This window comes from Manacus candei, unplaced genomic scaffold (assembly GCF_025592945.1).
Source record: "Manacus candei isolate 608988 ecotype Guabito, Panama unplaced genomic scaffold, ASM2559294v1 h1tg000045l, whole genome shotgun sequence".
Taxonomy (NCBI): domain Eukaryota; kingdom Metazoa; phylum Chordata; class Aves; order Passeriformes; family Pipridae; genus Manacus; species Manacus candei.
Window position 1 is genome coordinate 7,735,218 of NW_026138093.1, and position 17,414 is coordinate 7,752,631.

At 56.0% G+C, this 17,414-nt stretch overlaps 2 protein-coding genes across 2 annotated transcripts in view; one reads left to right on the forward strand and one right to left on the reverse strand.

Annotated features, from left to right (window-relative positions):
• The window catches only part of LOC127474810 (uncharacterized), a 1,039,526-nt gene that overhangs the window by 608,553 nt on the left and 413,559 nt on the right, over window positions 1–17,414 (forward strand).
• The window catches only part of LOC127474849 (zinc finger protein 501-like), a 51,433-nt gene continuing 46,736 nt past the window's right edge, over window positions 12,718–17,414 (reverse strand). Inside the window, exon 2 of the mRNA XM_051796159.1 lies at window positions 12,718–13,811. Within this exon, the coding sequence (XP_051652119.1) occupies window positions 12,721–13,811 (1,091 nt within the window). The 3' untranslated portion in view covers window positions 12,718–12,720. The remainder of the gene's footprint in view (window positions 13,812–17,414) is intronic.

Below are 17,414 nucleotides of genomic sequence, written 5' to 3' on the forward strand. Positions count from 1 at the left end.
ACAGTTCCACTTGATTCCGTGACATTACAAAGAATCAGAATGGCCCCTTGATTTAAGGCCAACTGCACATGGGGCTGCCTTGGGGGGAGTGTGGGCACCCAGACAAGGGAGTTGTCACCCCCCTGGACTCAGCCCTGGGGTCACCACATCTGGACTGGTCTGTCTGTCTGTGAGGTTCCCCATTCTGGAGGAATGAGGAAGAACTGGAGAGGGTCTAGAGGAGATCTGACAGGATCTCCATATTGGAAATAGAATGAAATCTCCACAAAGAGTAGCACTGAAGGTTCAGACTGAAGGTGAGGAAAAAGAAATGTCACTCACTGGGGACCCTTGTGGTGCAAGAGGTCACCCAGAGGGAGTCAGGATCAGCCCATGGCTTTGTGTTCCAGGGAACAGCCAGAGCTGGTGCAGAGACATCAGGGAGGGTCTAGAAATGCTGCTGGGAGGGGGTGGGAAAGCAGGAGGGGTGTGTGCAGCCTGCAAGGCCAGAGCAGCAGCAGGGCCAGGGCAGGACAGCCTGCAGGAGAGATGGCCAAGGGCTCTGGCAGGGCTGCAAGGCCCAAAGGCACCCAGGCCTTTGTCCCCTTGCCTCTGGCAGCTGCCTCTGCCACTCAGGCCACCACAAGCAACTTGCCTGGCAGGTTCTGCCCTTGGGTTCTGCCTCGCCCCTCCCTCAGGAGCCTGGCAGGGGTTGCCCAGTTTTGGGCCTTTGTTGTTCCTCCCCCTCCCATCCCAGTGCCCCCCAAACAGCCCTGAGCCAGCCGGGAGGGACAGGATCTGCTGGGCCAGGGCCTGGGGCTCAGGCCTTGGCCTTTGTGCTCCACAAAACCAAGGCAGGCTTTGCTCAGCATTGCAGGGGCCTGCCCAGAGCCTTTGTCTGCCTGCACTCCTGGCCTCCCAGGAGCTGCTCCAAGGAGTCCCTGGGGAGGCTTTGGCAGTGCCTGCCCTCAGTGGGGCCCAGCAATGCTTCAAGGCACTTGCACTTTGGCTTCTGACTTCTTCAGCAGCTGCTTCAATCTTCTCTCAGTTCCTCAGGATCATGGGCTGGGCTGCAAACACACTGTGGGGCTCATTAAAATGCAGAAATCCCTCAGGATCTCTTTGTCTTCATTTAATTGCCTTCAAGGCAATTTCAAAACAAGTCTTCAAAATTTGTACTTTTTTTGTTTTAATTCAATGATGGCTATTTTTAAGTTAAGAGAAGAGGTGATAGAGATGTTCTCCAAGTGATCTTGATGCTGAGTGTCTCCTCAGGGGATCCACACTGACCCTGGATAATCAACCTTGCTCCTCACCCCCCAGCCTCACCAGTTCTGACATGGCCCATCTTGGACTGACAGCTGATGCAGCTCCAAACACACTGTGGGACCCATTAAAACACTGAAAAACAAATTATTTTTCTTTCTTTAATTGTCTTCAAGACGTCAACAACAAATTAGAGTTGTTTTGCAGTTTAGCTAAGGAGGAAGATTTTAAAGTGGAAGTCATGAAAAATATATATTTTTGGGTGAAAGAAAATGATTTACACAGAGCCTTGGGAATGCAAGAGGGTCAGGGCACAAAGGATTTGGATCCAAAGATAAGGGGCAAAAGAGATTAGTAGCACTTAATCACTGACCAATTGAACAATTATCAACTGGTTCAATAGCATTTGCTACAATTTTAACAGTGACTGAATTACAGATTCACAATAACAACATTTATCATCATCATGTCTAGGCTTCGTGAACCACCACAGTCAATTCACACCCACACCCAGGCAGAGATGTGTGGACACATCAATAGCTGGCTGTGGAAAGGTCCCTCTCCCAAATTCTCCTTGTTGTCAGGGAAACACTCCCCCAAATGCCTTTGTGTTTGCCAACAGACAAGGGTCCCAGCTGGAGGAGTGTTTGTTGAGGGGGATCAGAATTGTCCTGGGCACCAGCGAGGGTCTTTGGAGTGTTGCAAACTGGAGGGTTCCCGAGCTGGGAGAGGCTGCCAGAGGTGTCCCACTGAGAGGGAGGTGCTGGGGAACTGCCAGGGCATCCCGCAGCCCTGCTGATTGTGGGCTCACAAGGTGACTGGCTTTAGTTATCTGCTGAATTTCCATCCTGGTGTCAGGAATGACTGGAGTTTCCAAAATATTTGGGAATTGTATCCAAACTGTTCCATTTGGGTTACGATTCAGTCAGGGAATGTTCCAAGGTTTTCATGGGGTGACTCATTATGCTGTGTTCCCCAGCTCTTACACCCATCCCAGTCAGCTGGATGGTTCATTGACAATGTGTCCCGAGGGGCAGCACCTCCGACCCCATAGAAACCCCTCCCCTGGATTAGGAAACCTTTGGAATTCAGGAGGTGTTCCAGTGGAGCATGAACATGAACAGCAGTTTTCCCAAAGCCCAGCCCCAAGCAGAACAAAGCCAGGCCCCATCAGTGTCAGAGCAAAGGTCCCCCATGGCTGTGTCCCTGTGGCCGCTGAGGCGGCAGCGCAGGCCCGAGGCGGTGCCGGGTCCCGGTGCAGCCGGGGCAGAGCGGCGGCTGCGCGAGCGGCAACCCCGGCGGTGAGTGTGGCAGCCCCGTGGGAGCGGCGGCTCCGGGCACAGACGCCGGCGGCAGCCGCTGTGGCTCCTGGAACCCAGTGGCCATTGGGACACTGCAGGGCCTGCTGGAATCCAGGGGCCGCTGGGACACTGGGGAGCCTCTTGGAGCCAAGGGAACCCTGGGATGTTTTGGAACATCCTGGAATCAAGGGGTCATTGGGACACTGCAGGGCCCCATGGAACAAAAGGAACCCTGACAGTTTTTGGAACCTCGTAGAATCAAGGGGCCATTTCTGGTAGGATGCTCTGCTCTGATAATATCTAAACAATGGTCAGAGAATGCAAACAATGCAAGGTCTCTGTAGTGACTTACTGCTGCTCTCAAGGTGCTGTTTTTAATGTTGAATTCTGCTAAACCCAAAATGCTTCATGAAACTTCAAACACACATCCTGCTTTTGAAGCAGGATTTCACAGGTAAGCTGCTCCCTGGCCTGCAAATATGTCTGGGAGTCAAACCCTTGATAACTATAAAAGCCCCATCCAACTGTCATGTGTCAGATTCTTCCACAGACTTCCTTGAAGTGTGTGGAGCTTCTGCCATGAAGCAGGGACAGCTCTTCATGGTCACTGCCCAGGGGTTAAGTGAAAGAGAGAGAATTATCCCCTGTCGTTGTGGGGTGAGTTACCTCAATCTGTGCTTCAGGATTGTTTCTTTTTGCTGGCTTTGATCCAATTGCTTTAATAGAATGACTTTGATAGACTGCACTGTCTTATCTTACACTATACTGCTAGGAGGTTTTGGCTTTTATACTGTGTAGTAAATAATTCTGTAAATTTAAGGTATTTAATCTATTCATTTCTCTGATCAATTGTCTGTTCATTTGTCATAATAAAAAATTCATTTTATCAAAATATTTCTGATTTGCCATCACTAAAACCTGCAGGACAAAGTGATTGAATCACACCTCTAGAATTCCTTCAATTGAACCCAAAATCTGAGCCTGAGATTGGATCCAGTCACCCCCAGGCTCCTCTCTGAGAAGGAATTTGCAAAGCAAGGGGGTCCTTTCTGCCCCTCGTAGCTCAACGAGACGGCTTCTGCCATTAACTTTGTCTAAGCCTTCCACCCCCCCAGCCCCAAGCCGTGACACATGGGCATGTCTTGTCCATGCAGTGCAAACATGGACTCCTGAGCTGGTCATTTGCTGTCCCTCCTTGGAGGGAAGAACAAGCCCAATGGCCTGGGGTGAGAGGCCAGTGCTGGGAGCGGCGCTGGCTGTGCCAGGGCACTGCTGGGTGCCCCCACCCTGAGCACTCCCCCCCTTGTGCTGGTCACTGCTGTTTTCCTCTGCAGGGCGTTGTGTTGGGCACATCCTGGAGAGCAAAGTGGAAAGCAGATTGAAGCCTTCAGGCCCTGGCCTGAGGAGATGCCCCTGCAGGATGGCAGTGCTGCTGCAGAGGTCAGCTCTGTGCCAGCAGTGCCCGTGGCTGTCCCTGCCTGCAGTCCCTGGACAGTCCTGCAGCAGGACTGGCACCGACTGCCAGAGCACTGAGGCCTCCAACAACACAGGGCTCTGCAGGACAGTGTGGAAGGGAAGGGAGAGGAGGCCATGGAGGAGAAGGGCTGCTGCTCCCTGGCAGTGCTGCTCTGCTGGGACTCTTTTCTGGCCCAGCTCTGCACAGAGGCACCGACCCTGCAGCTGCAGAGAAGTCAGAGAGGAAAGATGTCAGGCAAACAAGTCAATGCAGAGTTCTTTATTTGGTTTGAGCACACAGTGAGTACATTTCCCAATCTGTACACCTTCCGGGCCAGGCTAGAAAGGCAAACACTGAAATGAAAATGGTGTTTATATATAAAAAAATATTTATATATATATCCTTATAGATATATTTATAGATATAAAGATTTTTTAATGTGAACAAATTCTCCCAAAATAACACTCCTATCAGAAGCAAAAAATAGAGAAGGTATGGTGGGCCTTTAATTAAGTCCATAACAGGATTGGCCTTTAATGAGGTAAATAACATGCAGAAGAAGGAGAGTTTATTGCTTCTGAAAAACACCCAGTTATGAGTTTCCTCAGGGTATCCTTGAGCTCCTGGTTCCTCAGGCTGTAGATGAGGGGGTTCAATACTGGAGGAACCACTGAGTACAGAACTGACAGGACCAGATCCAGGGATGGGGAGGAGATGGAGGGAGGCTTCAGGTAGGAAAAGAATAACGTGCTGAGGAACAGGGAGACCACAGCCAGGTGAGGGAGGCACGTGGAAAAGGCTTTGTGCCGTCCCTGCTGAGAGGGGATCCTCAGCACAGCCCTGAAGATCTGCACATAGGAGAAAACAATGAAAATGAAACAACCAAACATTAAACAGGCAATAACCACAGTCAGCCCAAGTTCCCTGAGGTAGCCTGAGTGTGAGCAGGAGAGCTTGACAATGGCAGGGATTTCACAGAAGAACTGGCCCAGGGCATTGCCCTGGCACAGGGGCAGGGAAAATGTATTGGTTGTGTGCAGCAGAGCATTGAGAAAGCCAGTGGCCCAGGCAGCTGCTGCCATGTGGGCACAAGCTCTGCTGCCCAGGAGGGTCCCGTAGTGCAGGGGTTTGCAGATGGCAACGTAGCGGTCGTAGCACATGATGGTGAGGAGGAAATACTCTGCTCCAAGAAAGAAGACAAGCAGAAAGGCCTGTGCAGCACATCCCATGTAGGAGATGGTTGTGTTGTTCTGGAGGGAATTGTGCATGGCTTTGGGGACAGTGGTGCAGATGCAGCCCAGGTCTGTGAGGGAGAGGTTGAGCAGGAAGAAGCCCATGGGGGTGTGCAGGTGGTGGTCACAGGCTACGGCGCTGAGGATGAGGCCGTTGGCCAGGAGGGCAGCCAGGGAGATGGCCAGGAAGAGCCAGAAGTGCAGGAGCTGCAGCTCCCGCCTGTCTGTGAATGCCAGGAGGAGGAACTGGGTGAGGGAGCTGCTGTTGGACATTTGCTGCTTTTTAGCACAGGATCTGTTCAAAAAAGGAAAGGACAGGGAACAGTTAAGACAGATCTCTGTGAAAAAGCCACTCCATTGCTACAAGAAATCAATGTGTCAAATGTCACCAAATGCACTGCCAAGCAGTCAGTTTTGCTCTGCTCCAGGGGGACATGGAATTTTTTGGTAAAGCTCTCACACACACAAGGAATGTCAGATGTAAAACACCCTGAATACAAAAGTTCCATCGCTACTGTAATGAATCAGAAGAGCTGGGGCTGCAGAACAGAAGCTTAGTCTGAGCTTAGAATATTTGTACCTGTGTTTTCTATTTCTACCATCACACCTGGGAAAGTTCTTTTCCACTGCAGGAATCCTCATTTCTATGGCCCAGCACACAGTGCCCAGCAGAGATGCAGGGAAGGGCCCCCAGAGCTGCCTGAATGCCCCCTCCCCAAGGCCTTTGGGAGCTCTTGCCCCCCACTCCCTGCCCAGGGCTCTGCTGCCTGGAGCTGTCCCTGCCAGCAGCTGCTTCCCTGGGCACAGGGCTGAAAAAGTGACACTGATGGGTCTATAAGACAGTTTCAATGTCTGACACTCTCAGGTTCAATCCCCTCTAATCTAACAGAGTTCATGTTTCAGTGTCTCCTCCTGTGCTCAGAGATTTCTCTGTCACAGTCAGCACCCAGACAACCCAGAGTATAACACTGAAAGAACTGGTTCATTCTCTTTAAGGTACCCCCTGTCTGTCTGTGCCTCTTGCAAACACCTTCTGGGAAATTTCCTGCTTTGATCTGGAACTGTGACCAGCCCTCATCCCTGCAGCACACTGTGGAGATCAGAAGGACTCTGCCCTGCTCTGCCCTCCCAGCAGTTGTTCCTTCCCCACAACCCTTCTCCCCCAGCCCCGTGGCAGCTCCTTGGCCGGGCTGAGAGCTGACCCTGGCAGGCAGCAGAGTCCCTGCCCCAGCACACAGAGCCCTGGGGGCAGGACCCTGCTCTGCCCCACAGCCCTGGGCACCCCTGGCTGCACCCCCACCTTCCCACCCCACAGCCAGCCCTGCCACAGGGAACCTTCTGGCCCTGGGCCTCTGAGGGGGCAGCAGCAAGTCCTGCTCTGCAGCAGCTTCTCCTGCTGCACCCCAGCAAATCCAGCAGAGCCATCCTGACAGCTCCTGCCACTGCTGCCATTTGGCAGCTGGGAGAGGCACTTGCAGGAACTCACCTGCACTGCTCTGCAGCCAGAGCCTGAGCGTGGCAAAGGGCTGGCAAGGTTCCTGCCCTGAGCAGCTCTGCCCTGTCCTCCCACCCCAGGATCCCTTGAACCTCCTGCTCCCTTCTCCTCTCTGCCCTTGCTGCCTTCAGCTCCTGCCCTGCTCTGCCATGTGGCCACTTCCCCTGCACTGCAGCAACTGGGAGAGTCCTGCTGAAAGATCCTAGAAGCTGTGGGATGTGCCAGCTTTAGGAGATGCCTCCAGGAAGGCAAGTTTAATATTTCTACAGCCAGAGAATTCTTCATTCAAATCCTGAGAATGTTTATCCCGCAAGTAAGAGCTCAGTCACCTGCCAGCCCAGGCTGCCTCTCATCTCTCTGCCTTCTCTCCTGTGCCCTGGGTGCTGCAGGCAGTGCCCTCAGCCCTGCTGGGCTGTGCAGAGGAGCTGCTCACCAGCAGAGCTGTCTCTTTGAAGCTCTTCTTGCTTGCCAGGAGCTCCCTGTGTGCCAGGAGCCCGGCCCAGCTCAGCAGCACAGCAACAGCCCCAGGCAGCCCTTTCTCTGCCCCTCTGGGCTCCCTCCAGCTCTCCCTGGGGCTCCAGGGGAACCTGCTGGCACACAGCTGAAGGAAATAATGATGGGCCTTCTCTCAGCTGGGCACAGACACTTCTTTCAGCATTGTCATTTCTCCAAACAGACACAGAGTTAAGTTCAAGAGTCCCCTTTTCATGTCCCATCATTAGACAGGAAACCCAGACAGTGCCCAGGAGGGATCTCCTTCACCTGCACTGAGGGAAGGGACTCAGCTGAGTCAACAGAGGTGTCTCATTGTAGCTCTGCAGACCTGGGGCCAGAAGGACACTCAGCTCCCTCCACAACCCCCATGGGCTGGGATTCCTCCTGCCCCACTTCAGTGGGCCCAAAACAGGCCCCTGCAGGTGACTCCTTGTCCCAGCTCCCATGGCAATGAAGGAAGACCAAAGCTAGGAGTGACCTGCTGGGACACAAAGCCCTGGTTCCTTCTGAGGGGCCAGAGGTGACCGAGATTCCTGCTGGGAACTGCAGGCTCCAGTGGAGCAGTTCCTAGGGACAGGGCAGCAGCTGTGGGATCTTCTTGGAGGCTGCTGGGACATTGCTTTGGCCAACTTCAGTGGCAGAAGGGGTCCACATGTAGGACAGGGGAACCTGTCACTGTTCCTTCTGTCCAGGGCAGCCCCTAGAGGTGTTCAGGTGACCAAATGGAGTCAGGTGGCACAGGGAGAGAGGTCTCTCTCCTGTTCTTTATCAGGGTATTTTCTACATGTCCTCAGAGTACAATGGCAGTTGTCTCCTGGACATCCCTTCACTGCTGAACCTAATTCAGGCAGCTGAGCCTGGATTGAACAGCAAAGAGGGACCTGTAGTGCCAGGGGAGGTGCCAGGGCTCTGCAGCACAAGTGCAGCAGCTGCCATGGACAGCACAGAGCCTGTGCAGGAACCCTGTCCCCATTCCCAGCAGTTGTGTGACAGGCACCACCCAGGGCTTCCCAGACACATTGGGGGCCTTTGGGGCAGGGAGTGAATCCCAGCCCTGCAGGGACACAAAGGCTGTCCCTTCTCTGCCCAGCCAAGGCTGGGCCAGGCACGAGTCCAAATCCCATCAGCCCAGGCTGTCCACACTTGTTCCCTCCCTCTGCTGGCGCTTCTCTCCCCCAGCATTTCAGCAGCATGTGCTGATCTCCTCAGGGGTCAGGCCTGGGATTTTCCCCCTGGGCCTGAGTCCCAGCACGTCCACCCCCAAGGCCATTGTCAGCAAAGCCTCTGCACACCCCAGCTCTCGGGGCTTTCAGAGCAGCTTTCCCCTCTGCAAGTCTGTTCTTACCCTGGTACCCCCATTGAGGGGCTGCAGCCAGACAGGCCCCAATGCCCTGCGTGTGGGGCACAGGCAGGAGGAGCTGCAGCCCCAAGTCTCTCTTCATTCCACTTGCAGGCAATAACAGCCCAGGCCTGCTGAGACAGTTCCCAGGTTGCAGGGCTGTGATGGGCTGGGAGAGAAGGCCAAGGAGACACAGGAGAGAAAGAGCAGGAGAGAGGTGTCCTCAGTGGGAAGGAGCTTCTTGGACCTGTGGAGCTGCTCTAGGGGATGAACAAATTGGGTGAACTTTTGTGGGTGAGGGTCAGAGGAGAGAGTGGTTTGGTTGACTTTGTGGTGTGAGACAAAGATCCCATTCAAGTTGGCTTGATAACCCTGGAATTCACTGGAAAGGCCTCACAACAGGATGCAAAGAGTCCCAGAGGTTTGTGCAGGGTCTTGGTCAAGACAGCCCTTGGGACACAGGCCTTTAGAGCACAGCTGGCAGGTTGGTGGACAACTGGGAGGCTCATCTGCATCTGCTTCTCATCAAGAGGAACCAAGAGGTTACCATAGTAACTGACCATAGCGATGCAAATGTATGGTGGTTGCCATGGTAACTGAACTTAGTAATGGGAATGTATGAGGGTTGCCATGGAAACGGACCATAGCAATAGAAATGTGTGATGGTTGCCATGGTAACTGGCAGTGGCAATGGGAATGGTATGGTGGTTGCCATGGTAACTGACCATAGCAAAGAGAATGGCTGAGGGTTGCCATGGTAACCGACAATAGCAATGGGAATGTATGATGGTTGCCATGTCCCTTCCTGCTGAGCATCTCTCCAGCCCCTCTGCCCCCAGCCTGGAGCATTCCAGGGGGTTGTTGGGACCCAAGGGCAGGCCCTGACACTTGGCCTTATTGATCCAGTCTGTCCAGATCCCTCTGCAGAGCCTTCCTGCCCTCCAGCACATCCACACTCACACCCAACGTGGTGTTGTCCATGACTTTCCTGAGGGGGCACTCGATCCCCTGGCCCAGGTCACCCAGAACGATGTTAAACAGGAGCAGCCCCAACCCTGAGCCCTTGGGGACCCCACTAGTGACCGGCCCCACCTGGATTTCCTTCCATTCCCCACCACTCCCTGGGCCATCAGACACTTTGTCACCCAGCAAACAGTTCCCCAGGGCAAGCCATGAGCAGCCAGTTTGTGCAGGAGATGCTGGGGGAGATGGTGCCAAAGGCTTTCTGGAATTCCACAGAGACACATCCCCAGCCTTTCCCTCAGCTGCTGAGCGGGTCCTTTGTCAGAGAAGGAGATGAGGTTGGTCAGGCAGGACCTGCCTTTCCCAACCCCACACTGGCTGGGCCTGATCCCCTGGTTGTTATGCCCCTGCCAAGGGATGGCACTGAGGAGGATCTGCTGCATGGACTTCCCTGGTCCTGAGGTCAATGGGACAGGCCAGGAGTTCCCCAGATCCTCCTTTTGGCCCTTCCTGCGCATGGGCATCCCTTTTGCTTGTTGCCAGTCAGCTGGGACTTGTGCAGTTGTGCAGCACTGCTGGAGAATGAGTGAGAGTGGCTTGGCCAGCTCTTTCTCCAGCTCCCTCAGGACTCTTGGCTGCATCCCATGTGGGCCCAGGCACTTGGGGGGGTCTCATTGGCAGAGCAGGTCACTGACCATTTCCTCCTGCATTGTGGGGGCTTCACTCAGCTCCCCATCAGCAGCTTCCAGCCAAAGCCTGCCTGCCAGGTGTCCAAGGGGTCAGTTCTGCTGCCCCCTCCTTCCTTCCCCCACAATGGAAAACTCCCTCATTTTGGGTCCCTGTGCCCCAGACGGCTCCAACCACCACCTCACCCACCAGTCCCACAATCATGGAATGCTTTGGCTTGGGAGGGGCCTTCAAGAGCATCTCAGCACCCTCAGATTCAAGATTCCCTTCCTACTATCTCCTTCAACCCTTCCCTCTATCCACGTGAAGCCACTGCCTATTGTCCTGTCACTCCAGGCCCTTGTCCAAAGTCTCTCTCCATCTTCCTGGTTGGCTCCCTTCAGGCACTGGAAGGACACAATTAGGTCACCCCAAAGCCTTCTCTTCTCCAACCTGAACAATCCCGATTCTCTCAGCCTTTCCTCACAGCAGAGCTGCTCCATCCCTCTGATCCTCTTGCTGCTCCCCTCTGGACTCGCTCCAACAGGTCCATGTCCTTCCTGTGCTGGAGCCCAGAGCTGGAGGCAGCTCTGCAGGTGGGGCAGCATTGCAGCCGTGTGTGTTCCAGCAAGGACATGGTGGAACCTCGTGGAACCTCATGGAACCAAGGACCATTGGGACACTGCAGGGCCTTCTGGAGCCAAAGGAACCCTGGGACACTGTGTAATCTCATGGAATCAAGGGAGCACTGTCACCCTGGGAAAACTCCTGGAATTCAGGGCCCATTGTGACACTGCAGCTCCCCATGGAACAAAAGGAACCCTGGGACGCTGCAGAAACTCATGGAACCAAGGGACCATTGGGACATTGAGGGGGCTGATGGAATCAGGAGGCCATTGGGACAATCCAGGGCCTCATGAAATCAAAGGAATTCTGGGACACTGTCGAACCTCCTGGAACCAAGGGTTCCTGCTGACATGTGTGTCCTCCTGGAACCAAGGGAGCCCTGAGATATTTCTGAACCTCCCAGAATCCAGGGGCCACTGTGACCCTGCAGAACCTCCTGCATTCAAGTGCTCCTGGTGAAACTGCAGGCTCTCCTGGAACCCAAGGATTCCTGGAACACTGCAGAGCTCACAGAACCAAGGGGCCACTGTCCCACTGCAGCTCCTTCTGAAGCACAAGGGACCCTGGGACAATGGGAAATCTCCAGGAATCCAAAGGGCATTTTGGGTCTGCAGGGCCTCATGGAACTAAAGGAACCTTTGGAGACTGTGGAAGCTCATGGAATCAAGGGGCTGTTATGGCATGTGGGGATTCCTTGAACCAAAGGAACCCTGAGAATTTCTGTGGGAACAAGTTAAGGCGGGAGCTGCTGCTGTCTGTTAATTCGAATCAACAAGGAGTGTTTTGGCCCTGACTGGTGTTTTCCATCCAGAGAGTGCTGTTTGCTAAAGTGGAAACCACTTGGAACGCTCTGCATGGCAGCCTGTGTTTTTCTCTGGTGGCTGAACACAGCCAGCACATGAGGGGAGGGGAACGTGTGGGATCAGGGCACTGCTTTGGGGCCATGCTGGGAATTCCAGTGGACTAAAAGACAAAGCCCAGGCGTTGTTTCCAAAGGAACCCCCATGAAAGGGGGACACTGGAAAGATGGGTGGACAAGTCCCAAAATGGAACTCTGTGTGTGCAGCCTCATTTTCTCCTTCAGTAGCCACAGGAGAGGGGGCAAACAGTGGGGGTTGGGACCCCAAAACTGTTTGGGGGGGAAAATGGGGATTGAGGGGATAATGGGAAAGTGGGAGGAACAGGGAGAAGGGTGGAAAAGGAGGGATAGTCTGGCAGGTTCGACAGTCCCATGAGGGTCTTTGGGCTCAACTGGAGTTGCAATGGGGGGTGGCCCCCCTGAGCTCCCAACTCACTGTTGGGTGCTGGGGGCTGCTGGATCCAATCTCAGCCTTGCATTATGAAAACTCTTTCAGTTTAGAGGAATTACAGAGGTGTGACTGAACCACTTTTGTCTCCAAGGTTTTAATAATGGCAAATCAGATCTATTGAGAGAAAGGAATTTATTTAGGGTTACAAACGATCAGACAAAAGACCTTCATCACAATTATTTACTGCACAATATACACACTAAAACTACCAGGAGTACAGGATAAGATAGGACAGTGCTCTACACTAAAGCAATTGTTGAAGCAATCCTACTCAAGCTGGCACAAAAGCAATAATTCCTAATTAGAGATGGATGGAACTCCCCCAGACCAGCGCTCGTGGGGGGATCTCTGCTCTCAACCTCCAGCAGTGACCTTGGAGGGTCCCCAGCCAGGGCAGGAATCTCCACACCCCCCCAAAAAGGATTCTGTTGGAAGAAGCTGCCCCTGTGAAATGGGACTGGCCCTTTGTGGTCGAAAGGGATGGACTGACAGTCACTGCACTCCAGGGGTTGCCTCACTGTCAGGGGGTTCATTCGGGGTGGAAGCAGCGGCCAAAGCTCTCCCGCAGGTGGAGCACTGGTGGGGCTTCCTTTACTGGTGGGTCCGTTGGTGTGAGGTCAATTTAGACCTGTGGGTGAAGCTCTTCCCACACTCCCCACACTTGTAGGGCCTCTCCCCGGTGTGGATGCGCCGGTGGGTGAGGAGGTTGCCGTTCTGGTTGAAGCCCTTCCCGCAGTCGGTGCAGCGGAAGGGCCTCTCATCCGTGTGCGTCAGCTGGTGCACGAGGAGAGTTGAGCTGGTCTGAAACCTCTTCCCACATTCCAAGCACTTGTAGGGCCGTTCTCCAGTGTGGATGCGCTGGTGTTGGATCAGGTTGGAGTTCCGCTTGAAGCCCTTCCCGCAGTCAGTGCAGCGAAAGGGCCTCTCATCTGTGTGTGTCTGCTCATGCATGAGGAGATGTGAACTGGTCTTAAACCTCTTCCCGCATTCCATGCACTTGTACGGCCGCTCCCCAGTGTGGATGGCCTGGTGGGAAAACAGGTGGCACCTCCGGATGAAGCTCTGCCCACATTCCCCACACCTGTAGGGCCGTTCCCCAGAGTGGATGCGCTGGTGTTTGCGGAGACTGCTGCTGTACACAAAGCTCTTCCCACATTCCCCACACTTGTAGGGCCGTTCTCCCGTGTGGATGTGCTGGTGTTTGCGGAGACTGCTGCTGTACACAAAGCTCTTCCCACATTCCTCACACGTGTAGGGCCGTTCCCCAGTGTGGATGTGCTTGTGTTGGATCAAGATGGAGTTGCTCCAGAAGCTCTTCCCACATTCCCTACATGGGTAGGGATGTTCCCCAGTGTGGATGTGCTGGTGTCGGAGCAGGTGGGTGCTCAGCCTGAAGCTCTTCCCACATTCCAAGCACCTGAAAGGCTTCTCCCTGCTGGGAGGCTGCTCAGGGACCACCAGCTCAGAGCTCCCCCTCAAGCTCCGGCCGCCTTCCCGGCACAGGCTGGCTCTTTCCTCCTCAGAGCACCCTGGGCTGGCTTTGGAGCCCCTCCTGCAGGGGGATCTCCGGCCCTTTTCCTCCCCGCTGCCTTCCTGCGCCGGGGAGCCCTTCAAAACGGCCTCTCCCACCAGGGTCTCACGGGGGGATTTGTCCTCCGGGCTCTCCGTCCTCAGCTCGGGGCCTGGGGCAGGAAGCAAGAAGGACAGGCAGGGGATTTGCCTCCGGCCCACAGGGAAGGCCAAGGACATCCCCCCAACTCCGGCCCCGGCAGGACGGCGGCGCCAGCGGGGTTGTCCTGCAGCCGGGGCCATGCTGGGCTGACAGAGCCAGCACAACACCCGCCCAAAGGGACACTGACTTCCTCCTCACCTGCCTGGGGGGCCCAAGGCATCTTCCTCTTCCTCGCAGCCTCCTCCTCCATCCGCCCAAGCTTTGGGAAGGACAAATCCTGATGGGGGGAAAACAAGGGCTGAGCGCGTTGGCTTGGGGGTTCCTCCTGCCCAAGTCCATCTCTAGAACTCACCAGGCATCCTGTGACCATAAAAACCTCCAAAACACTAAGATTCAGCCTAAAGAAACCCAAACCACCAAGATTCAGGCAAAAAACCCATCAGAAATAGCAAGACGACTTTTATCCCCCCCAAACTGCAAAAAGTTGCAACTCAGGTAAAAAATACTCTAAAATATGAAGATTAGCCCAAAACATCTCTCCCAGAAGTTACCCCTTCTCTGGTTTCCCCCCTATGGGGTACAGAGAGTCTCCCCTGTCTGGGATGCTGGGAGTTTTGGGGGTCCCAAGGGTCCCTTCTCCTCTGACTCGCTTTCAGGTGCCACATTCCCTGATATTCCCCCTCTCCAGATTCTCCACTTTGTTGTCCCAAGGATCCCAGGGGTCCCCACTGTCCAGGCTTCCCCTTCTCCATGCTCCCCCTTTCAGGCTCCCGGGGGTCCCAGGGCTCCTCACTCTCCGTGCTCCCCCCTCCAGGCTCCCGGGGGTCCCCCAGCTCCACCATCTCCCCGCTCCGCCCTCCACACTCGGCAGCTCCCGGGCTCCACACCCACCCCCGGCACTCCCGGGGGGCCCCAAACCCGCTGTGACCCCCCCGCCGGCACCGGGCTGACAATGGAGCCAGCGGGGCCTGACCCAGCAACACCAACCCCCACCGTGGGGGGACCCGCATCCCCCCACCCACCGCCGGGGCTCTGCCCCCATCCCAGCCCGGCACCCCCAAAAAACACCTCCTGTCCACCCCCAAGAGCCCCCAAGGGCACAGCCCTGCACAAGGGCCGGCTGTGCCCAAGGCAACCAAACAGCCCCACAGATGGGGGGACACCAGAGGCTGCCCCAGGGCAACGAGAGCAGGGAGTGGATCGGGCCCCCAACACGTGGGCGGGCTCTGGGTTCAGCCTGACCAGGGGCAATTTGGCACCAACAGCACGGCCCTGACCGCTGGCTCGGCACAGGGGGCCCGAGTTCCCCCCTCTCCAGGCTCTCAGGGCTCTCACAGCTCCCCCCTCTCTCCAGCCTCACCCACTCTCCAGGGTTCAAGGCAAGTAACCCTGTCCCTTGGCTCTCTCTCTGCCAGCTCAGTGTGGGGCACACGGGCTGGGGGTCCCTCCCAAGCCCCCCGGGCAGCCGGTGTTGGCTGGGGGGATGTGAGGGCTGGGCCTGCTCAGCACAGCCCCGGCCTCGTGCCCAGCGCCTCTTTCCTGCCCCACACAAGAGCTTCCCGGCACCCCCAGGGCTCCCCTGCTGCTGCCTCTGCTCCTGGCCCTGCCTTTGCTGCTCCCTTGGCTGGGGCAGTGGCTGCAGGGGGGGATGGCAGCAGCTTCAGCTCCACGGCACTTCCTGGGGGGAGCTCAGCCCGGGGGGACGGGCAGGGACCTGATGGGGATGGACAGGGGCCCAGCAGGGACAGCCAGGGCCTGCAGGGGAAGGCACAGGGACAACCTGGCCCCCCACACTGCCAGGGCTGTCTCTGCTCCTCCTTGCAGGCTCCGTGGCCAGGCACAGTTTGTGTTCCTGGGTGCCCACCATCTCAGCACTTGGAGACGCTCAAATCAGCGCCCGCAGCTCTGCAGCAAAGCCCCAGCTCACCTGGCACACAGGGCATGGACACAGCACCTTCTCGGGGACGGGCACGCAGAGCTTCTGTCTCCTCCCCACCACGGGGCTCTCCTTCCTCAGCAGCACCTCTGCCTTGCACTTATTCTCAGCCTCACCTCAGGGACAGCTCTGGGCTCACCTCCGCGCCACTTCTCAGCCTCACCTCAGGGCCTGGGCTCAAGGACAGGAACCTGCAGGGAGGGGACATCAGGTGCAAGCTGAGGGCTGCCTGCTTGCACTGGCCTCTGGGCTTCTTTCTCCTACAACCATCCTAGAACTTATCCTGCTTTTCTAACACCACACATTTACAGACTAACCTTGGAGATAGATATGGACAGACATCTCTATCACCCTGGGGATGGAGCCTCAAGCATGTGCTGCCACAGGAATGGCAATCAGAGAATCACAGAATCAGCCACGTTGGAAAAGACCTCCGAGATCATCAAGTCCAACCCTGGATCCAACCCCGCTGTGCTTCCCAGACCATGGCACTGAGGCCACATCCACTCTCACCTTCAACACCTCCAGGGACGCTGACTCCACCCCCTCCCTGCCCAGCCCATTCCAAGGCCTGATGACTCTCTTGGCAAAAAATTGCTTCCCAATATCCAACCTAAACCTCCCCTGGCACAGCTCAAGACCCAGCCCTCTTGTCCTACTGCTGCTTCCTGGCAGAACAGCCCCAGCCCCACCTGGCTCCAACCTCCTGGCAGGGACTTGCAGACAGTCAGGAGGTCTCCCCTGAGCCTCCTCTTCTCCAGCCTCAACACCCCCAGCTCCCTCAGCCTCTCCTCACACCACTTGTGCTCCACTCCCTTCCCCAGCCTCGCTGCTCTTCTCTGCTCCTGCTCCAGCCCCTCCAGGGCCTTCCTCAACTCAGGGGCCCAGAGCTGGACACAGCACTCCAGGGGTGGCCTCACCAGCGCTCACTCCAGCCCAACAATCACTTCCCTGCTCCTGCTGACACACTCTTCCTCACACAGGCCACCAGCCATTGGCCCTCTTGGCCACCTGGCCACACTCTGCCTCCTCTTCACCTTCCTGTCCATCCCCACTCCCAGCTCCCTTCCTGCCTGCCTGCTCTCCAGACACTCTGGCCCCAGCCTGGGGGGCTGACGGGGCTTCTTGTGGCCAAAGGGCAGGACCCGGCCCTTGGCCTGCTGGAACCTCATCCCCTTGCAATCAGCCCATGGATCCAGCTGGGCCAGGTCCCTCTGCAGAGCCCTCCTGCCTTCCAGCACATCAACACACCCCCAGCTTGGGGTCACCTGCACATTTGCTGATGAAATGCCTGGTTCTGCAGCAGCTGGAGATGCTCAAGGGGCAGCAGGACCAAGTCAGGGGCCTGGGGGGGCCGGGGGGGCTTTGGGGTGCGGGAGGGTCTTGGGGGATTGGGGGTACAGACCAGGACAGGCCAGGACAGACCAGTACAGACCAGGACAGACCAGTACAGACCAGTACCTCCTCACTGCTCCCCAGATCTCTCCTGGAGCTGGGCCACGTTGTCATGGGACACCTGAGCCCCCCCCAGTGCCCTCCCAGTACAGCCCAGTGCCCCCAGTACAGCCCACTGTGTTCCTGTCCCAGGTTGCCGGGTGATCCCTCTTTGGGGGGCTTGGAAGGGATTTGAGGGGGGAGCTGTGAGGTATTTGGGGGGATCTGGGGGTGTTGGATGGG